The following is a 21778-nucleotide window of genomic DNA, read 5'->3' on the forward strand; positions in this document are numbered from 1 at the left end:
ACCAAGGAATGCAGACTAACAGCCCTGCTGGAGATAGGACTCTCTGACTGCCAGCCATGGGCCAGGATTACTATTCTGTGCTCCAGATCACTCGCAATGCAGAGGATGCCCAGATCAAGAAGGCGTAAGTTGGAGCAAGACTGAGGCTTTTGGGGTGTATTGGGCAGGCTCCACCTTCTCTTTCAAACTGAGTTTTCCTGCAGCATTTAGGGTAGGCAAGGTAAACCCTGTACTTTTTCTTGCACCCTGCACACCTGTATCCTGACTTTGGGCTGAGCCAGGATTCCTAATCCATTATCCTCTACCCTCCATACCCTGTCCCCTCTCCTGGATGCTCTGTTTTTCCTAACAATGAAATGAAGATAACGGAGACATTTGAACGTTATCCTGAATATTATGGAAAACCAAAAGATTGGAAACAGGAGAGTGATCAGGCCGGATGGATGTGTTACAAATTTGGGTTTTTGACATTGAATATATAGCATCTCTGAATACTTCCATCAAGTGTTGGGACTTTATGGTCCATTTCTAAAAATATGTAGGACAGGGGTGAGCACATTTTTCTGAAAGAAAAAAAATTTTGACAAATGTTTATTAAGCCTACCCATATGGATTAGGTGCAGTGGTAGAACTTAATTGGGATATAATTGTGAATCAGACACGCTGCTTAATGTTGGCGAATACAGATGTTGACTAAGTCTCAACAATTATGACGAGTGTTATAAAGGGAGATACAGGGTGCTGCGGAAGGGATGATAGAAAGAGAGTCCTTCAAAGGCAGTCATGATGGTCAAGGCAAAGAGGATCCTTGAAGTAAGGCAGTGGGCTGGATAGGGGAGAGAATAGACTTGGAAATTAATTGGATCATTGCAGGTGAGAAAAAGGGAAGAATTAGGATAATTCAGTCAATTAATTGACCTGAGAACAACGCAGGGAATTGGTCTGCTGAATTCCATGTGGCTGAAAGTCTATATATAACTTTTGACTCCCCCAAACTTTACTAATGCCCTGCTGTTAACTGAAAGCCTTGCTGATAGCATAAGCAGTATATTAACATATTTGGTGTATGTTACATACTGTATTCTTACAAAAAAGTAATACAGAGAAATGAAAATGTTTTTAAAAATCATATGGGAAAACACATTTATAGTACTGTACTATATTTATTGATACTGTGAGTTTACATTATATTTATAAGAAAATTTGTCTGTAAGTAGACCCATGCAGTTCAAACTGTTCAAGCAAGGGTGTATGTACATGTACTGTACATTTATTGAGTTGTGCAGAGTCTGTTCTGAAAACCTCCCATCATTATGTCGTTTAATCTTCACAACAACACTGAGATATAGATCCCATAATTATCCCAAAACCATACACGGGGTAAGTGGCAGAACCAATATTCAAACTCCGTGCCTACTGCAGTTGCCCACCATGCGTCAGCTCGAGGGAGCAGAGTGGGAAAGTGGAGACAATCTACGGTGTGGTTGGAGAAAAACATACAAACTCAGGAAACAACTAGAGAACAAGTCAGGACAATGTGTGATGTTGCTCACTTTTTAGGGCGTCTCATCGACCAGCAGGCCCCGAGTAGAGAAAGGTCAGTGGAATGCAGAAATAAAAGACAAATTTAAGCACCGGAAGGATCCAGGCCTGAATTGAGGCTTTCTTACCTGCTTGCTGTGTGACAGGGGAAATCACTTAACCCCTCTGAGCCTTGTTCCCCCTCCTTCCTACCCCTACCCCTGCAAAATAAGGGTTGTTATGTTTTGCTTGCAATTCTCATAACTGATTTTGAACTTTGTCATTGAGAAGAACTGGTGTAGAAGTCTAAGGGAGGTCATGACAATTGCTTTCAAGTCTGAAGTAGAGCAGATTCTGTCTGTAAGACCCCCTAAGGGCAGAGCCAGGATTCTCATGGATGGAGGAAGAGTCACAAGTCAGAAGACCCAGCTCAGTAAGAGGAAGCGTTGCATAAAAGTTAGAGTGGCCCACGGTGAAGACTGCCTTGAGTGACGGTGAGCTCACATCATTCACTGCTCCGAGCTAGACACTGCGAACAGACAACTAGATACAGCGTCTCAAGGAACTCACAGTCTAGTGGGGGAGAGAATGGCCAGTCAGCAACCAACAGGAGCACAGTGCACTAAGTGCTGGGATCAGAGGTGCTGGGTGCTGCGAGGGGAGTGTCTAACTAGAATGGAGGCTGCAGTCAGAGACAGCGTCCTGGAGGAGTTACCCCTGAGCTGAAAGTTGAAGAATGAATGAACTCTTGCCAGAAGGACATGGGAGGGTCTGGCAAGGGGTGAGTGTTGCAGGTAAAGGGGCAGAAGGTCAAAGGCATGGGCAATGCATTGTGGGGAGTTTAGGGCATGACAAGAAGGGCAGGAGAAGTTGTGGGCCAGACAGTAAAAAGGCAAGAGAGAGAAGTGGGGTGAGTCACTGGATTTCATGCTGAAGATTAATGGGGAGCCAGTGAAGGATTTAGGCAGGAGAGTGACTTGTCAGGGAATATTTTATTTATTTATTTATTTATTTTTTTAAAAGAGGCACGTATTTTATTTATTTATTTGTTTGTTTGTTTATACATGCACTGAGCACAGTCCGGGCGGCAGGAGAGGTCTGCGCGCCATGTGGGACCCTCCTCCGGTGTCCGGGGAGCAGCCAGGGATTGAACCAGCACCGTGGAGGTCGCGGGGAGCTTCGCAACCCAGCGCTCAACCGCTGCGCCACCGGGGAGGCCCTGTCAGGGAATATTTTAGAAGCATCAAATTTACAAAATTTGATGACCCAGTTGGAGCACACGGCATAGATTGAGGGGAGGGAAAACTGGAAGCAGGGAGGCAGGCTTGGCAACAGCCAGGGAATGAAAAGGCAGGAACGGAACATTATTTAGAAGGAAACACTGACTTGCCTTGGGGGCTGGTAGAATGTGGGTAGAGGGAGGATTCAAGAGAAGTGGCGCTGAAGACGCTGCTCAGATTTTGGAGGCAGCGCCTGGGCAGGAGAGGGAAAGTCGGGAAGTGAAAACGTAGTTTGCCTTTGTGCTCACTGGTTTTGTGGGGTGGGACCTTGGCGAGGAGACGCCAAGCAGACAGCTGGATGCAGAAGCCTAGAGTTAGGGAAGTGGCATGACCTGAGGTAGAGATGTGGGAGTCTTCAGAGGGTAGGTGGTGGTCAGGGCTGTGGAAAAGATGGACTTGCCTGTGGAGCACAAACGGGGGGAAGAGAGGCAGCAGAGACCCCCCTCCCACCAGTGTGGAAAGTGTGAAGGCAGAGGAGGCTGTGAGGTCACATTTGTACCAAGCTACTTAGGACCCACCCCCACCTTCCATACTCGCCCCCACCTTCCTTACTCTGCTTTCAGGGGGTGGTAGGCTGGCCCCTAAAAATAGAGGTGTATTTTATGCAGTCTTATAGCTCAATGATAAACCAACAAGATATTTTTTAAAAAAAGCTATCACTGAAAAAGGATAAAGCTTTTGACTTTAAGGCCTTAAGGTGTAACACCAAAGCCTGCTATTTGTTAATGAATGACTGGCCTGTCTTTTCCACCAGGCTGAGTTCCTCGAGTTGCTTTTCCAGTTCTGTGTCCACAGTGCCTAGCACTGAGCAGCAGTGAATAAATGATGTGCGCGCACGCCCCGCAAGGCAGAATGAATGTATGCATGAACTGCATCCATAGACCTCCTGGCCCTCAGACCCCCTAGCGCATCTGATGTAAGGAAGCACAGGTAGAGGGCTGGGAGGGAGGAGAGTGGGGTATTTGTTCTCAGCTCCCTTTCTATGAGATCTCTTCAGGTTGGCCTAACCCCTTACCTGAAGATCACAGCTGAGGGCCTGGCTGCATACTCCCTCCCGCCCTCCCCTTTCTGCTGTAAGCTCAGAGGTGGTTCAGTCAGCTCTGGGCTCCCCACTTCAGGATACTGTGCCGTCCCTCATGGTTTCTCCTGCTTTGGGGAGTCTCTTATTAAACTCCCACAGAGCACCCCATCCAAGCCATCTCTTTCCTCCTGGTGAGACACACCGAGGATCCAGATCCACTAATGCTACAGAAGACGAGCCCCTGAGTGGTGGCATTAGGCAGATACCAGTGTGAGGAAGGAATGAGCACAGGGGCAGGAGGCAGCAAAAGGCCCTAACATGTACCAAGGGCCGCTCTGTTTCTGGCCCTTTGGCACCTGACTATATCTGGTCCTTCCAAGAAGTCTGAGTATCAGTTCAGACACGGAGATGGGGTTAGATGTGCAAGAGATGTATTAGGAAACAGCTGTGAGCCTGCAGGAGGGAGCAGGAGTGTGTGGGGAGAGCCTTCTGACCACAGTGCAGTCTGAGCCCTCTGAAAGGAGATAGGGAAGTTGGGGTAAGGAGTGCTGCAGGGGTTCCTGAGAAATCTCTGCCAGGGTGATGGTTGCTTGCTGAAGGAGTTCTGTGTCCTGCAGGCACGCAGGGCTCCACCATGCTAAGGCAGTGGATGGAGCAGCTCTGGGGAAGTGTGGCTGCAGCATGAATGCTGGGTTGGGGGTGGGGGCGCGGTGCAGCTACTTGAGCTCTCAGTCAACCAAGTTCCCTACAGCTTCTCTTCAAGGTCACCTGAACAAAGCATCTCCTCAGCTGTCACAGCTGTGATTTATAACTGGGAACATCAAAGCTCTGAGTGGCCACCAGAGCTGTCACTCAGGAACACGTCAGCTGCTTTCCTTCCTGCAGGTATCGGAAACTAGCCCTTAAGAACCACCCGCTGAAGTCCTTGGACCCGTCCTCAACAGAGACGTTCAAGCAGATAGCAGAGGCCTATGATGTGCTGAGCGACCGTGAGTGATCAGGGCTGAATTTACCCCAGAACATCTTGTCCCCATGTCTCCATTAAAACCATTCCCTTGTCTCTAGAATGTAGGACTCTCCAAGGGGGTTCACTGGTGATTAAGCATTCCTCTTTCCTGTCTAGAATCTAAAAAAACTGAGGAGGAAAACAGAACAAAGAATTGTCTTCCTCAGTAAACACAAGCTCAGGGCGTGGATGAGGTGTCCCAGGAGAGTTCCAGGATTGGCTTACTGCCAAGGGCCTAAGGCCGAGGCTGGGGCAGGGATGTTCAGTTATTCTTAACAGCTTTACTGAGTCGCTAGGTCTCCATCTCTCCCAGGACCGTGGATGAGTAAAGGGCAGAGAGAGGCTAGTAAGGAAAGCTCTCTGCCTGGAAATCAGTACTTCTTTGCCTCATGTGTCCTGGAGACTGTAATCATGGATACTGTGTGGGAGAATGGCCAGAAAATCACCAAGGTTTCTCCAGCCCCAAATTTCTAGGACTTTAGAGTTCTTAAATTCTAGGATTTCAAAGAATTAGAGTTTGGGAGATTTCTGAGACTCTAAAATTTCAAGCTTCTAAAATTCTGTTCAGCCCTATGTAAATATAGCTACGATGACATAACCAGGACAACCTCGCTCTTAGTCTCTCAGTTCCTCCTCCAACCCCCCTGCCCCCACCGAGTCCCAGTCTTTGCCATCTCCTTTCTGGACTAGGGGGGCAGACCGAGGCCCACTCAGAATGAAAGTAAGCCTTCAACTTCTAGAATCCCCCTCCAAAGGCGTCAGACAGCAGGCACTTTCGAAATAAGGCTGTTTGCTACTCTCTCTTCCCCATATCTTCCTGCTTCCCAGCGCTCCATCTGTCTCAGCCTTGAGGCTGAGTTCCTCCTCAAGGTCACACATATCCACAGCTGTGAAGAGAAGCATCTATGACAAGTTCGGAGAGGAGGGCCTGAAGGGCGGGATTCCCCTGGAGTTTGGATCCCAGACCCCATGGACTACGGGGTACGTCTTCCACGGCAACCCTGACAAGGTTTTCCATGAGTTCTTTGGCGGAGACAACCCTTTCAGTGGTAAGAGGTTCTACCTACCCCTGTGCCTGACTGGGAAAGGACATAGCTATAAATGATTTTTTTAACTTTAAAATATATATATACACACAATATCTTACATATACAGATAGGTATATATAGTACATGATAAAAAAGAAATGATTTATTTAAAGATTTGTTTTTATTATGCATACAAGAACTGGTGTATAGGCCAAAGGTGCAGGGTAGGGTTGGGGGTGGTGGTGAGAGGATTCACCAGAGACAGAGTGGGGAACAGAACAGGTGAATCTACTGAAATACACTGCTGAGGGGAGCAGCGGGTGAGACAGGAGAGGTCTGCTGTGCCATGTGGGTAGCTCCCTGGCTGGGGATGGAATGCATGTTGCAGTTGCTGGAGATAGCTTGATGGCACGGAGACTTTAACCCCTGTACCACCAGGGAGGCCCCAAAGAAACAATTTATTGAAAACAGAAATAAATTCTAGTCTTCCATTTTCTTCCCCACTCACTATTCACAGTTTATGTATCCTTCCAGAAATTTTTAATGATTATATGAGCATGTATTTATTTTTATATGTCTTTTATTTTGCTGAGGAAAAGGATCATGTTGTACACATTGATTTTTTTTTCATTTACTACATCATGAAGAATGTCTTACATTAGATCTTCTTTATTCAATTAGTGACTGTAAGATTTAATTGTACAGGTGTGTGTTGGTCAGGGATCAATTGTGGAAACAAATAGCAGGGGGAGAGTGGATTAATACAGGGAGGCAGAGTGGATTAATACAAAGGTGTAATGCAGGCACTTAGATACCTGAAAACATCACTGGAAGGCCTGCATGAGAGGCCTTAGCAATTCCTCTGAGAACATCAACTCTAAACTCACAAGGACAGCCTCACCCTCTCCAGGTTGAGGTGACTGCACCATTTCAGCCTGTGAAGTTCACTCCACAGCACTAAACACAAGACGCAGGGCACAGAAAATCTTCATCATGACAGCGACCCCTGCCTCTACAGTTTACAAAGGGCTTCACTTCTGCCAATAAACCAAGTGGTCCAGGGCACAGGATCTGTAGTCAAATGGTCCTGGGCTGAGATCCCAACTCTACTACTAACTGGATGTGGGATCGTGAGCGATTTGCTTGCCTCTCTGGGACAATGAGATAATAATGTGAAGAGCTGAAAGACAGTGCCCACTGCAGAAGCTCTAGTTTTTAGGTCTTCATCATCATCATCATCATCATCATGGTGTTATCTAATCCTAATGGTGGAAAGCGGGTCAGACATAATTACCTCATCCCGCAGATGATTCATTCCCATGGGTGAACTGAAGCCCGAGCGGCTGCACATCGCATCAAAGGCCATGGCTCTTTTTGCACCAGAATGAAGGGGCAGGGCAACAAGAGGAGTTGGGTGTTGCGTTGGGCAGGGGCAAAAATGAATTTGGGAATATGCTGGTGACCTCTCAGATTTGTTAAGGGTCATCCTCGCCTCTCCATCTCAACTTCTGATTTCGTAGAAACTTGAGTCTTTAATGGTCTTGGGCTGGGCTGGACAGTGAGGGGAAGAGGGAGGAATGACCAACTATGATTTTCCCCCAAAAACCTAAAGGCAAGCCATTTGTAGTACTACCAGGTGCTGCCACCAGAGGGCACTCAATCTCTCCAGAGGCAATACTGAGGGGTACTTTTCCAAGGGGGTGTGTGAGTGTGTGTGTGTGTGTGTGTGTGTGTTGTGGGGGTGTCAGGGAAGTGGAGATGAAATAATAGAGAGTGGCAGAAAATGATGATCATTGAGTCTACAATGGAGGACATCTTGTTGACCTGGCCAAACACCAGTGGGAACGAGTGGATGCTGGTAGATATCTGAAGAGGGGGTGGGTGTCCAGTCTCTGGATACTATATTTCTTTTCTTTTTTTTTTTTTGTGGGACCCTCGCCAGCGGCCGGGGATTGAACTGGTTCTGCAGAGGCTGCGGGCAGCCTCGCAACCCAACACTCAATCGCTGGGCCACCAGGGGAGTCCTTGGATACTATATTTCTTATTTCTTACTCTGCACTTCCCACTTCCCGCAGAGTTTTATGATGCAGAAGGACATGAGGTAGATTTGAACTTCGGGGGACTCCGGGGCCGAGGGGTCAAGAAACAGGACCCCTCCATTGAACGCGATCTCTACCTATCCTTGGAAGACTTATTCTTTGGCTGTACCAAGAAAATTAAGATCTCCCGGAGGGTGAGTTACTTGCTTTGCTCCTACTGGGAGCCACCATCTATCCCCTCTCATCCTACCGGTCACTTCCTCCCTAACTGGAAACCCCAAGTATGGTATCTGATAGAATCATGGAATCTTAGACTCATCGTAGAATTCTAGAATCTTAATTTGGAAGGGACAATTGAAGGTATTGGTCTGGTTCATTCCTAGCCCAGGAATCCCCTCTGCCACACTCCTAACCACAATGACCTTTCCTGTCATTTCTGCCGCATCCCTGTGGGGAGTTCTGGCTCTAGTAGGAGGAGTCTCTGGTGGATTCTATCCTCTGGGCACTGACAGAGCATTCCCCCAGGGTTGCCTCAGGATGCGTGTCTCCTGAGTAAGAGGAACAGTGGAGTATGGAGGGCGGGCTGGGAGACAGTCCCTGAGAAGACTGGTTGAGGAAGCCCCTCAGTCCCAAGGCACAGCCATGTGACAGGCACAAGAGCACGACCCCTCACATCTTTGCTCAGTGGGGGAGATGCCAACGTGTGACCATGCATGGGGAATGCCATCCCTGTTGGCATGGGGAATGGATGAATGGCATAATAGGGGAATGCTCTGGGTAGAGCTCAGCTATATTAACTAGAGCGAGGTTGTCTGATACTCAGCTCAGTGTCCCACCTGCCAGTGGGAAGCCATATCCTGGGCAGCTGAGAGCATGTACTGGCATGCTCAGTAAAGAAGTAAATTGAGGGAGTGGGTGGAGGGTACAGGGCATGGGGGTGGGAGGAAGGAACTGAATATATGTTTTCTTTGTGTGTGTGTATGTGTGTGCGTGTGTGTGTGTGTTAATGGCCAGGGCTACATGATTTCCAGAACACAAATTAAGGGCTTGATCAACTCATGTTGACTGCTTGGCATCTCAGGCCCCAGCACCACCACATCCGATTCCAATAGGACGGGAGCGGGAATGGCTCAAGGCGTTCTCCCTAATCCTGGGAGCCCACGTACAGATCCCACAGAGTATCTTTCACAGGTGGGGCGGGCAGCTGGGAAATCCTGAGCAAAGGCCCTCCACCATGTCCCTGCAGGTGCTGAATGAGGACGGGTACTCCTCAACCATCAAGGACAAGATCCTCACCATTGACGTGAAGCCTGGTTGGAGGCAGTGTACACGGATCACCTTTGAGAAGGAGGGGGACCAGGTGAGAGGGAGGGATGCTACAAGGGTCAAACCCTGGCTCATGTGGGTGGAAGGTTTATCACAGCAGGAGCCATGGAGTCAAGCTGGAAAGACCCTTCTAGGAAATCTGGTCTAATCTCATTGTTCAGATGAAGACATGGAGACAGTAGACACAGGAACTTGCCCAAGGTCTCACAGCCAATTAATCCTTGTCACCCCTTTGCCTCCTCTTCCCAGGGGCCTAATATCATCCCAGCTGACATCATCTTCATTGTAAAGGAGAAGCTACACCCTCGCTTCCGCAGGGAGAATGACAACCTCTTTTTTGTGAACTCCATCCCCTTGGGGAAGGTGAGTGAACATGGATGGGTGGATCAGAGTGCCTGTCCTGCCCCAGCCCCATGGGGCAGGCAAGCAAGTGGCACATTCCACTCCGCACAGTGGGGGTGTAAGCCTTCAGACCATGCTGGTGCTGCACAGGGAAATATGGCTGTACTCACTACTAAGTGTGAGTGAGCCCGTCATGCCCTCACAACTCAAGCAAGAAATGCACCAGCCTAGACTTTGCCCTGGTCCCTCCCCCAACCTGCCATCAGTCACAGAGTCCTCAGTCCCACCTCCCAATCTCCCTCCACCTGGTCCTCTTCTGCTCATCACCTTCTGGATCTGCAGCAGCCCCCTTCACAGTCCTCCTGCTTCCCTTCTCACCTCCTCCAGGGAATCTCAGGGGCCTCCACACTCTCTGACCCTGCCACGCTGCTTTTAAACATCTTTGCATGACCTTCCAGGCCCTGCTGATCTCACCCTCTGCAGGCCAGCCACTGCCCCACTGAGAGCTCCACCCACCTGGTGCTTATCAAGCCTCCTTTCTCTTGCTTACTCTGGGCACTTGCCTGAAACTGGAACGTTGTCTGCCTCCTTGTCTAGCTAGCAAAAGCTCTTCCCTATCCTTTGAGGTGTTTATCAGCTGCCACCACCACCATGAAGCCCTCCTGCCTCACCCCAGAATGGTTTGGGGGCCTCTCCTGGGCTCCCATGCACTCTTTTACTCCCCCCTATCATACATAACATGTATGCACATCAACCTTACTACCAGACTGTGAGCTCCCTGAGGACAGATGATCCAGGCTTCACTCACCTCTGAGTCCTTGAATATCCTTTTGTCTCCTGGAGGCCCAGCTCAGGGCCTGGCACTGAAGCAGCTCCTGAAGTGCCTCCTAAATGGAATGGCCCTGGGGACTTCCCCTCTCCCATCTTTGGCCCTCATGTCCCCTAGGCTCTGACCGGCTGCACTGTGGAGGTAAAGACCCTAGATGACCGTCTGCTCAACATTCCCATCAATGACATTGTCCAGTGAGTCCATCTGCTTGTTCCTGGCAGGCAGGAGGGGGGCTGGCCTGGGCTGGGGTCGGACTGGTTGGCCTGGCACAGTTGTGCAGGTTGCGCTCAGTACAAGTGGGGAAAGGCCTGAAACTCAGCCTCCACCCCACTCCAGCTGTGGGCTGCATTCACCTGGCGAAGAGCACCTTTTCCTAATTTCTGTGAAGTCACTAAAGGGGCTAGAGAGCCCAGTGTTGGGCATTCCTTGTTGCCTTCAGGCTTTAAAACCTAGATTAGAGCTCTGAATTGTTGCCTAAGTATTCAAGAGAGGCCTTCTGCTTGGGAAACTGCTCAGAGTCTAGCATTTCCCTCCCCCAACCCAGGATCGGCTCACCTTCCTCCTTGGTTGCAGTTCCCACATATAAAACATGATTCCTGGAATCCTCTGTCAGAGACTCAGCATAAATGCGTTTTCAGGAAGCAAACTGTCTGGAAGAAGCCAGCCTCCCCTCCCCTCCCTTCCCACCGGCTCTGGCTCTTGGAAGCTGGAGTGGCCCCCAGGCAGCTGGGCTCTGTCCAAAATGCCATCTGAGTTTGCTTCTTTCATCCTCCCCGTCTCAGTCCCAAGTACTTCAAGAAGGTGCCAGGTGAAGGGATGCCATTGCCTGAGGACCCCACCAAGAAGGGGGACCTCTTCATCTTCTTCGACATCCAGTTCCCCACCCGCCTCACACCCCAGAAGAAGCAGATGCTACGCCAGGCACTGCTGACATAACAGGTGGGCTGGAGTAGGGGGCGGAGGAAGCCAGCCGGTCTTACCCCACTGCCCCGCCCTCGCTCCCGCAGCGTGTGCAGGCCAGACTGCGGATGGGGTGGCATGGGGCTTTTAAACTGACACAATAAAGATTTATTCCCTATCTTCCAGCTACACCCAGCATTTGTGTTGGAAGGAGAGGAGCTTCAGATAACACTTCTTGTGGAGCAAAGGGAAGGGCGGGGCCCAAGAAGCTGAGCACCCTGTCCTGGTTTTGTGGGCTCTGAACCTCCACGTTCCCACCTTGATAGAGTGGGACAGGGCTGTGGGGCAGGGCTGTGTGGCTTCTGAGGGTCCCCGGCTCTTGTGTGATTTCTAGTGACACCTGATCTTTAGCAGAGACAGTCTGTAGCGTATGATCTGGTCACTCTGTAGAGAGAGGACAGGTGAAGCACAGAGAAGAAAATCTTGTCCCAGATCACACAGGGCTCAGTGTCACAGCTGTCACCAGAACCTTGACAGCCACGTCCCACAGGCTCACAGAGCTTAGACGGGGGCAGCACAAAGGACGTAAGCGCTAGGGGTGGCTTTGGTTTCTACCTCTCCAGCCCCAACTGCTTTGTCTGTGCACTGGGTCCTGGACTAACTCAAGGCAGTTTTGGGCTCTGCTCCTAGCCCTCCACTGACTCCCAGACCACACAGAGTTCATAGGCCCCTCAGGTTCCTGGGGAGGACTGAGTCAAGGGTGTGAAAGTGCTTGGTGAACTTGCTGCTGAGATTTCAGGGTCACAGCACTGCTGCCAATGCTGCCTTTGGGAATCCCAGGCAGGTACAGTAGGGCCCGTGCAGATCATCCCTGCCTCCTCCATCTGCCTGCCTCCAGTTCCAGTGCACTATGCACCCCTTCAGTGCCAGGGGAAACTGAGGAGCATTTTGTTGCCCTTGCTGGAATCTGAGTTTTGGCTAAGTTAGGTCCACTCTGTGGAATGACTTCTTAGGTGCCAGAGAAGGTCCCAGTATTATCCATATTGCTTGGATTCCACCATTGAGAGCCATATATTCACTTAAGATCTTTATCTTAAGTGGGGTCTCGTAGCACTTGTCCACCATTTTTAAGCCACCCGAAGAAAGCAGTGATAGTGGAGCTGGAGATGCAGAATCTGGACTAGGCCTCTAGGACTAGCCTCTGCAGTGGCTGGAGTCAGCCACACCTCAGGTGTGCTACTGTCTGGCTGTGTGCCCTTCAGCAAATCACTTCACCTTTCTGAGCTCTTTTCTTAAAGCACAGATTACAACTCTTATCTGGCAAGTCCTATGGAAAACAGATAATGAGTGAAGCCAACTCTGCCCTGAGGCAGAGGTAGGGAGGAAGGTGATAGGGGCCCTGTTCTGAGAGGCGTGGGTAGGGAGCGTGGGGCCTGGGTTGTGAACCACTAGCACTCCACGGCTCCTCCAGGGCAGCAAGAAAGACTGCTCCCAACCTCGCCTCATGGCGAGGCTCTAAGGAGAGAGAGGTGAGGCCTTATGTGATTTCTGTGACTTCAGTGATCCTCAGTGCTACCTCATGAGTCACGGAGAGCAGGCGTAGCATAGGCCTGTTTATTATAGGCGTTCAGGACTGAAGCCCAGAGAGGAGTGACTTGCCGGTAATCACAGTTACTGAGGCCTGCTGGTCCACCGTCTAGTGATTCCTGCCCCTTTTCCCAGTTCATTCACCCAGGGTCATGCTCAGAACCACCAGGCGTGGTGGCTTCTTGTCCCTTCCAGTGTCTGGTACACAAGGCCAGCAAATGAACAGCTGACAAACTTGACTAGGGCAACAAAATGCTCCTCAGTTTCCTCTGGTGCAAAGCAGGGGTGAGCCTGCCTCACAGGGTTAATGTGAGGATGAAGGTGCACAAGGCACATTGACCAGGTCCTCCATTTGTGCCAACTCCTGCAACCCCGCTGGGCTGCCCGCCACCTTCAACCCTGGCTCCACTCATGGCACCCAGCTGCATCCCTCTTGGGGACTGAGGCCTCAGCTTAGTATGTCAGAAGCTAGGAAGTAAGCTGAAGAATCCAGGCCCTCTTTTCTTCTCCAGGATCCTGTCTAATATCTTGGTGCCCTCCCCAAGCCCTGAGGGGCTGCTCTCCTGCTCTGACCAGTGAGGAGGGGCAGTGAGGCTTGCAGCTCTGCACCTGAGGAGGGAAGCCATGCTCTCTGGGCCTGCCCTGCAGCTGCCACAGGCGCCTGCAGGACTGGTTCCTGGGAGGGAGGAGTCTTGGGTCCTAGTCCCAGTTCAGCTGCTGACTCCTTGTGTGACCTTGCCTGCATGACTGGTCTCTGCCCTCTGCTTCTTCAGACTTCTATTAAGTGGGCCTGAGTGACTTAGTTCCAAGGTCTACACGTGCATGACAGCCTTGGGATTCTGAGATCTCACCAAGTCCTCTACTCCTCAAAGCAGACGTAGCCCTGTCACCTGCTTTCATGTCTCTGAGGACAGGTGTTAGGAAGAGAGACAGGGGGATCATACCCCATGCAGCTTAAGCCCTGGCTTGTCTGCCTCCTTGGAGCTCTAGCCCAGGGCCATACTCAGACTCCAAATAAGGAAGGATCCGCAGAAGAGAATGGTATTTCCCCAGCAGCCTGTCTCCCCTCACCCTAATGCTGCCTTCAGGGCTGTGACTATGGAGGTCTGTAAAGGAAGCTGTTAGACTCGCCCACACTGGCTCTGGGACTTTGGGGATATGGGTTTCCCATCTGTCAAATGGAATAAAATAAGCCCACAGCGTCTAAGATTCCCACATTTCTCTAAATGTCCCAGCACAGGAGAAGCAGGGCAGATGGGCACTGTCTTTTTGCAGCCAAATAGGCCTGGGGCCAGCGAAGGGTTGCAGATGCAAGTGCTGGAGAACCAGGCACTGAGTAACCTTGCCTGCATGACCAGTCTTAGCCTTCTGCTTCTTCAGACTTCTATAAAGTGGGCCTGAATGACTTAGTTACAAGATCTACGCCTGCATGACATGCCTTGGGAGTGTGGGATCTCAAAAAGTCCCCTACTCCTCGAAGCAGACGTAGCCCCACCCCCTGCTTTCATGTGAGGCCTGGTGGGGCCATGTCTGTTCTGGAAAGAGAAACAGACTAGATGACCTCTATGAACCCCAGACTGGATGCTGGAGGTAAAAGGTGGGTCAAGGGCCTCCCCGGTGGCGCAGCGGTTGAGCGCTGGGTTGCGAAGCTGCCCTCAGCCTCTGCAGTGCCGGTTCGATCCCCGGCTGCTCCCCGGCCACCGGAGGAGGGTCCCACATGGCGCGCAGACCTCTCCTGCCGCCCGCTGCTCCCCTCAGCAGTGTACTTCGGTCCTTCTGCCTGCTCTGCTCCCCGCTCTGGCTCTGGTGAATTCTCTCACCCTCCCGCGCTTCTGACTGTACCCAGTGCATGTGTAAACAGAACAAACAAACAAATAAATAAATAAATAAACATGCCTCTATAAAAAAAAAAAAAAAAAAAAAAAAAAAAAGCTAAAAAAGGTGGGTCAAAACCCCCCTTTCCAAGGTGGCTCCTCCCCTGCCTGCCAGGTATCAAAAGGGCCCATTAGACCAAGACCCCTGAAAACAGCTACAAAGGGTAAGAGCGGGAGGAGACATCAAGGTTGCACTTGCTTTATATGATGGCGTGCTGGCTGGGCTGGGCTTGGGCTGGGATGAAAATTCAGGTTGCACTTTTCAAGGGACAAAGGTCTTGGGATCCTGGCTAGTGCCAGGCTTCCCAGTGTTGACTGGGACCAACTTCACCAGGACTGAGAGGTGTGGGGAGATGAAGTGGGGGAGGGGTGAGGCTATGGGAAAGGGTGGGGGGAAGAGGAGGGGAAGCGGGGAAAGGAAAGCAGGGCCTGGCTGGAGCCAAAATCAAAGCCAGAGCTGGTCAGGTCAGCAGCAGAAAGGACTCAAAGGTGAGCCTCCTGGGAAGTGCAGGCAGCCATGAGGGCCCGTTTCAGCTGCTCATAGGTGACGAACATCACCACGTTCCAGGAACCCAGGCGGAGAAAGGAGGGCATGAACCTAGGGGACAAAACATAGGTCACAGCGGGCTCCCTGCTAACCCCTGAGGCATGCTCACCCCCCTGACCCCTGGCATCCAATCAAACCCAGTACTCTGCCCCAAAGCAGGTTGGGAGAGCAAGGAGAACACACCCTGACAGCTGTGTGGCTGTGAGCAAGAATCTCCTGCGAGTCTCCATTTAACACCATCGAATCGGGATGGAAGCACCTCTGGGAGGGGGAGGAGGGAGCGAAGATGTGCCAATAAAACACCCAGATTAGGACCAGAAATTGACATTTGGTTGCTCCTCAGTTCCAGGTGATTCTCTACCAGCTGACAGGAATGGGTGGCCAGGAGGCCTGGCATTAGGTGGGGTGGATCAGAGGCTTACCCTTTGTAGAAGGCTCTAGGACCCTCCTTCTGGAGCATGGTAAGGGCACAGTGGCCAGCGCTGCTGTACTGGCCCAGGGCAGAGTTCATATATCTCGTCTTGACCACATCCACAGGGGAGGCGATGATGGTGGTGCAAAAGCCTGCCCCAAAGGCGGACGTGAAGTGGCAGGGGAGGTCATCTGCCAAGGAGGAGGAGAGGGCGAGGCAGTCAGGACTTTCACCCCATCATTCCAGAAGGAACAGAACTATTTAAGAAGCCAGGGGCCCTGTGGTTTTAGAGACACAGAGATCCCATCTGGGAGCCCTCCTGAGGTCCTCAAAGAGCCATTTTGCCAATTTAGCCTCAGTGCTTCAATGTGCCAAGTAGGAGCTTCTTCCCACTTGGTTTCAATATGGCAAATGAGAGACAAACTCACTCCAGAAGCAAAGAGGAAACAGGATGAAAAGATGTCTTCTGTCAACCTAACTCCCACGCCCACTTCTGTGTTGGGGGAAGGGTGAGACCCAGCACCATTAGCCTCACTCACCTGTCATGAGGTTGGCTTTCAGGAGGGCATCCTTGATGAGGTCGTAGGTCACCAGCTCGGCACAGTTGACAATGGCATTACGAGCAACATTGGGAGAAGTCCCTATAGGAGGATGGGGTGCCTGAATGAGACCAGGAAAGAAGGAAGGAGGAATATGGGAAAGAGAAATACCTGTTACGTACCTTTCCAGAGGCCCCGGAACCCTTCTTCTCGTGCTATGGTCTTATAGGCCTCCACAGTGCTTTGGTATCTCCGGCCTCCTCCGGCGCGGACCTGAGCTTGGAAGCGGACCTTTACCACATCCGTGGGCTGGGCCACAGCTACAGCTAAGGCTCCCGTGGTGCTGCCTGCCAGGAGGCGGCTCCCGATGCCGGCATCTGTGGGAGAACCATGGGGGTCAGTGTGAGGGTCCATCTCTCCTCCCCCAAATCACAGCACTGTATGTTTGCCTTTTGGGACTAGACAGCTCACTGATGCAGATCACCTCTTGCTCTAAGAAGTCCTGGCATCAAACAAAATATTGCTGTGTCTACTTTATAGGGACTGGGACACAGCAAGGAGTATGATAAAATGAGACTCAATTTCTTTCATGAAACATTTCCATTTACTTCATTCCACCTGTTCAACAGTCCTGAGAAACCATAATCCTTTCTGTCTGACAAATGAGAAAATCAAGACTTAGAAGTGGCTTTCCCAAGGACCGGGAACTCCTAGGCTTGGGATCTCACCTCAGATTTCCTTCTCCCTGCCTTGTGGTCTTGGGAAAAGTTAACTTTGTGATCTGGATTTTCAGTTTCCATGTGTGTAAAATGGAGGGTGGGCATGGTCTGCTGAGGATCTGAGGTGGAAGAGTCTGGCAGAAGTCCTGGTGTCTTCTCTCCTGGGAGGCTGTCACGGGTGACGTGCTGCTCAGAGCCTGACATGGCCCAGCTGCTCGGGAGTCGTTAGGAGAATCGGGGCCCCTTTAGTTCTCTGTAACTCTCACCCCTAGGGATCTTGGGGTCTAAATGAGCTCTTCAGTAATACGAACTAGGATCAGTCATCACCGCGAAGAAAATGTCAAGGGGCCTCTGGCCCAGTTCCACACTTACTCTCAGAGCCCTTGGTGTAGAACTGCTTGACGGAATCGTAGAGGCCAATGCGGACAGAGGCAAAACTCATCTGGCGCTGCAGGCCAGCGACCAGCCCATTGTAGAGGCTGCCGGGGCCCTCAGTGCGCACCATGGTCAGGATGGTGCCCAGCACGCCACGGTACTGGGCACTGGTCACAGCCTTCACTGCTCCCTGACTTTCTCCTTGGATCTGTAAGACCATGATGGTGGTTATAGGGGCAAACATCTCCTTCCATTCCTATGCTCTCAAGCTTACAGACCCAAACACCCCTCTGGCCCTAGAAGAGTCTGTCTTGGGTTGGAAACAGACTAGATACCACCTGGACCCCAGGTTTCACCCCCTCACCTGCAGCCGGACTTTAGCAGTATCCAGGGGAAAGGTGATGAGATCTGCAATGCAGGCAGCTGTGCCAGCCCCCAGGAACTTCACAGTGGCAGTTGGGGGTACATCTGTAGCTTTGAACCCAACCATGATGCTGACTTCCTGTTACCTCTCAGGAGATGGAGAACAATTGGAGAAGGGGGCACCTTCAATCAGCAACAAGACGAGATAGAGGAACTCTGCCAGAGTCTAAGCCAAGGAGAGAAACCTTTATTAGCAGTATTCCCAGGGCCACCCTGCTCACCACCCCTCCCCCAACTTCCCTGATAACCTCCCTAAGCAAGGACTCCAAGAGCCCTGTGAGTGAAAACGGGGGCTGGAGAAGCAATTCCCAGCAGAGGAAGACATATTTTGTAAAGAGCCCTCTCCCTTTCACTACAGGGAGCCTGTCTGGATCCCAGCTATCCCACTGCTGCCTCACACACAGGCGCTGGCCCAGGCCTTTGTCTGTGGTGCAGAGATTTCACTGATGAAATCTGCTCTTGCAGATCTGTCTGGAGGGCAGACAGGGGTGGGAAAAAGGTTTTAATCAGATCAAGACCTAATACACACAACCCCCGGATCTATGGCCTGGATTTCTTAAGTAGGAGAGGTTCCTATCAGTCTAGAATTATCGAAGTTTAGAAGAAAAGGAATGCACAAGATGACCAATTCAACCCCTCCCAAGTCCACTGCGCTCTCTCTTCCCAGCCCCCATGTGGCCTTTGTCCTCTGGAGTCATTCTTTCAACAATACGGCTCCCTGCTGCTTCACAGAGATGCAGGAGACAGTATCTACCCTTGGGTGGGAGCTATTGTCTGGCAGAGGGGGCGGGCAGGTACTTCAAACTGCTTTTGGAGCTTGCAGGACATACTCTCAAAATGCAGAGGAGGAAACAACTGTTTCCATGGGAAGAGAGGTAAGGAAGCGTGCATAATCAAACAGACTCAGAAAAGGTGCCATTAGCTGAATGAGTCTGGGCCATTCTTAGAGAGTCAGCATCTGGGTGCTAGACCTGTTAGGGGGAAAGGATGTCCTGCGCTAATTTGTATCGGGGCTGCCCTATAACAAGACCCTCTCCCCACTGGTCATCTAAATTACACAGGGAAAATGTCTCCCTCTCTGGCCAATTTCCTCTCCTCCTGATATATGGGGATCCACATCTTTACTGCAGAGAGAAGAGACTGGGAAGGTGGAGGTCAGAGCAATGAAGAGTAACACAGGAAATCAAAAGCTCTATTTTGTTCTGAGAGTTGGAACAACGCTGGCCCTCCCTCACCCTCCTCCGCAGCCTCAGGAGGAAGTGAGCCCAGCACCCAGTGGGGGAGGGCAACGTGCTTTGCTCTCTCCTGAGCACATTTCTCTGACTTCACAGGGGCAGCTGCTCTGTGCTGAGCCTGATTGGCTGTCCTGTTGCTGGGGCCAGGGGGAAAGAGCTGAAGCAGAGGGAGGATAGAGCATGAGTCTGTTGTGAACAAAGAGATTCAAGTAAACAGCTCACCCAGCTCTTTCCTCCTGGGCTTCTCACCCCAGGCAGCTGGGACACAAGGAAATCAAGAGGCTACTCACTAATTAATTGTGTTGGGGGCTCCTGTAGGGTGGGGCCTGGCCTTAACTTGTGTTTCTCTGGAGCATGGCCCATGCTCAGTGAAGATTGGGGTTCAATTGTCAGATTGGGCTGGTGAAGGTGCTTCAGACTATGCAGCTTCCCTGCTCTAACATCCCCCATTCCATCTTCCAGGAGGGCTCCAGACCTTTCCCCGCACCTTAGCCTGAGGCACTCCCTAAGGCAGCCCTGTGAGGCAGGTGCCCTTACTTCCCTGCCCTAATTCCATGAGAGAATGTAGTAAAAGTTGTGTCTACAGGCTCCAAAGCTTATGCTATTCGCTTTGCACTGGTGCCCAGAACATTTCTCCCCTGCTGTTTTCTCATCCAAACAAGAGCCTTTTGGGTCTCCCTGGTGGTGCAAGGGGTTAAGACGCAACCTATGAAGATGACCGCAGCCACTGCAGCACGAGTTCGATCCCCCCGGCCGGCCAGGGAGCAACCCACATGGCACAGCAGACCTCTCCTGACTCACCCACTGCTCCCCTCAGCGGTGTATTTCAGTCAGTCTATCTGTTCTGTTCCCCACTCTGTCTCTGGTGAATCCTCTCACCACCACCCCCACCCCTCTGGCCTATACCCCAGCTCTTATATGCATAAATAAATAAATCTTTAAAAAAATAAAATTTAAAACAAACAAACAAAAAAGAAGAGCCTTTCACAAGGAGTCCACCTAAATACCCAAGTTCTCTGGTGCAATGTGACAATTCTGAGATGATTCAGGCATATGGTGTCCCTCCAGAGACATGATAACACACGTCTTCCAGGTCCCAACCTGAGCTGGGTTGCAGGGTGTTGTGAAGGTTGGAGAAAACCCAGCCCCCACCACCTCAAAGACAAGTGCCATAAGTTGGGGCCTTCAGAGGTGTGGGTAGGGGAGCAAAGGTCACCTGTGCTGAACACCCTACTAAGAAGAGCAAGTAAAACTCAGACCTAGAAAGAGTTAATCATAGCTTACAGTCACCTGCAAAAAAAACCAGTTCTGAGCACAAAGAAAGACATCTAATTACTAATCTCAGTCTTGGATCTTGGAGCTAATCAAAGCTGGAGTCAACAATAGGTAGTTAGAACAATCAGCAACTGTTCCAGCTCTGCTGCTTATCTCTGGTGACCAGGGGTCAATCACTAGCTCACCAAAGCCTCAGTTTCCCCCGTTGTAAAATGAGGCGCATCATCCGTGGCATGTCAAGGTCAGCTTATGGGCCAGAATGAGACCAGGGATGTATGAAAGTGCTTGTGAACACTGAAGAGCAACTTGACTGAGGTGGTGGTGGTAGTTATTTTTGTTAATGTCTTGCTGAAACCTGCCCTGGCCATAGGGCTAGGAGGCAGCAGGAGACCCGCCCTTAGACTGGACTCTTACCTGGCTTTGTAAGGACTCACGCCAAGGCCACCAAGATCAAGCTTCTCTAAAGGCATCCCATTCTTCAAAGCGGTCAGCGGTTAACATGGCCTGATCTCTTTGGTTTTCCATAAAAAATGGCTGGGAGACGAAGCACCTAACGGTCATACTATGTGTCCTGAGGAGGAAGGCAAAGGAGAGTTTAGAAAGGGAAAACTACATTAAAGCACCACACCCTGAAAAGAAAAGGGCCACCAACACACACTCGGCAAGAGGCTCCACGTCCCCCAGGGCAGCCAGGGGCTCACCAAGTACACACGGGAGAGGGAAATGAACCCAGAAGTCCCCGACTCCTCTTTGCTCTCTATCACACACTGGCTCTTAGTCTGACTTCTGCTTTAGGGGCACTCAGTCCTCAGAGAGGCACCCCCAACAGTCAGCAGACTCTGGTGAGTGGGAGCGCCATGAGGAGGCGGTCGTGGTAGGTCAGAGACGCGCTAAGAAGCTAGAGTCAGGGCCTCCCTGGTGGCGCAGCGGTTGAGCGCTGGCTTGCAAAGCTGCCCGCGGCCTCTGCGGCACAGGTTCGATCCCCGGCTGCTCCCCGGCCACCAGAGGAGGGTCCCACATGGCGCGCAGACCTCTCCTGCCGCCCGCTGCTCCCCTCAGCAGTGTACTTCGGTCCTTCTGCCTGCTCTGCTCCTCGCTCTGGCTCTGGTGAATTCTCTCACCCTCCCGCGCTTCTGACTGTACCCAGTGCTTGTATAAATAAATAAATAAATAAATCTTTAAAAAAAAAAGAGTCTAGAGTCAGAGCCGGGCTGGGGACGGGCGTTGCAGACTGGACAGAGCAGCCCAAAGCCTCTTCCCCCCAGAAGCAGCTCCAAGCACCAAAGAAGAGAGATGAAAAAGAGGGTAGCGAGGCAAAATGCAAACTAGCTTGAGCAGAGGGAGGCCGGGCTCACCGGGCCGCAGGGAGAACACCAGGTGCCGGCGGCTCTGGGGGATCGCGGAGGGCACGTCGAGTCGAGGGGGAGCGCGGTCCTCTAGCCAAGGCGCGGGCCGCGGGCTTTCAGTGGGGTGTGCAGGAGCGGAGGCGCGGCTGGGGCA

The 21778-nt window shown here is 51.3% G+C and overlaps 2 protein-coding genes across 2 annotated transcripts; one reads left to right on the top strand and one right to left on the bottom strand.

Annotated features, from left to right (window-relative positions):
* On the top strand, positions 1-11472 carry DNAJB13 (DnaJ heat shock protein family (Hsp40) member B13). Its single transcript, XM_037522949.1, has 8 exons — positions 1-124; positions 4708-4811; positions 5716-5877; positions 7932-8089; positions 9142-9255; positions 9471-9584; positions 10510-10586; positions 11175-11472. The coding sequence occupies exons 1-8, from the start codon at positions 57-59 to the stop codon at positions 11326-11328; spliced, it is 951 nt and encodes a 316-aa protein (XP_037378846.1). The 5' UTR covers positions 1-56; the 3' UTR covers positions 11329-11472.
* A 3358-nt stretch (positions 11473-14830) lies between these two features.
* UCP2 (uncoupling protein 2) lies at positions 14831-21758 on the bottom strand. The gene is made up of 8 exons (XM_037522951.2): positions 21634-21758; positions 20693-20849; positions 17710-17934; positions 17343-17553; positions 16434-16628; positions 16252-16353; positions 15723-15903; positions 14831-15351 (listed from the first exon to the last, which is right to left on the bottom strand). Exons 3-8 carry the CDS (start codon positions 17833-17835, stop codon positions 15237-15239), a joined length of 930 nt encoding a protein of 309 aa, XP_037378848.1. The 5' UTR covers positions 17836-17934; positions 20693-20849; positions 21634-21758; the 3' UTR covers positions 14831-15236.
* Positions 21759-21778: the final 20 nt, after the last annotated feature.

Source organism: Talpa occidentalis, unplaced genomic scaffold, assembly GCF_014898055.3.
Source record: "Talpa occidentalis isolate TD23 unplaced genomic scaffold, MPIMG_talOcc4v2.1 talOcc4.3, whole genome shotgun sequence".
Taxonomy (NCBI): domain Eukaryota; kingdom Metazoa; phylum Chordata; class Mammalia; order Eulipotyphla; family Talpidae; genus Talpa; species Talpa occidentalis.

Coding starts and splice junctions, on each gene's coding strand:
- UCP2 (XM_037522951.2), bottom strand. CDS start 17,835: ATGGTTGGGTTCAAAGCTACAGATGTACCCCCAACTGCCACTGTGAAG. Junction 17,554..17,709: donor CTGCTAAAGTCCGGCTGCAG/GTGAGGGGGTGA, acceptor ATGGTCTTACAG/ATCCAAGGAGAAAGTCAGGG. Junction 15,352..15,722: donor CCTAGAGCCTTCTACAAAGG/GTAAGCCTCTGA, acceptor TTTGTCCCCTAG/GTTCATGCCCTCCTTTCTCC.
- DNAJB13 (XM_037522949.1), top strand. CDS start 57: ATGGGCCAGGATTACTATTCTGTGCTCCAGATCACTCGCAATGCAGAG. Junction 4,812..5,715: donor CTATGATGTGCTGAGCGACC/GTGAGTGATCAG, acceptor ACATATCCACAG/CTGTGAAGAGAAGCATCTAT. Junction 8,090..9,141: donor AAATTAAGATCTCCCGGAGG/GTGAGTTACTTG, acceptor ATGTCCCTGCAG/GTGCTGAATGAGGACGGGTA.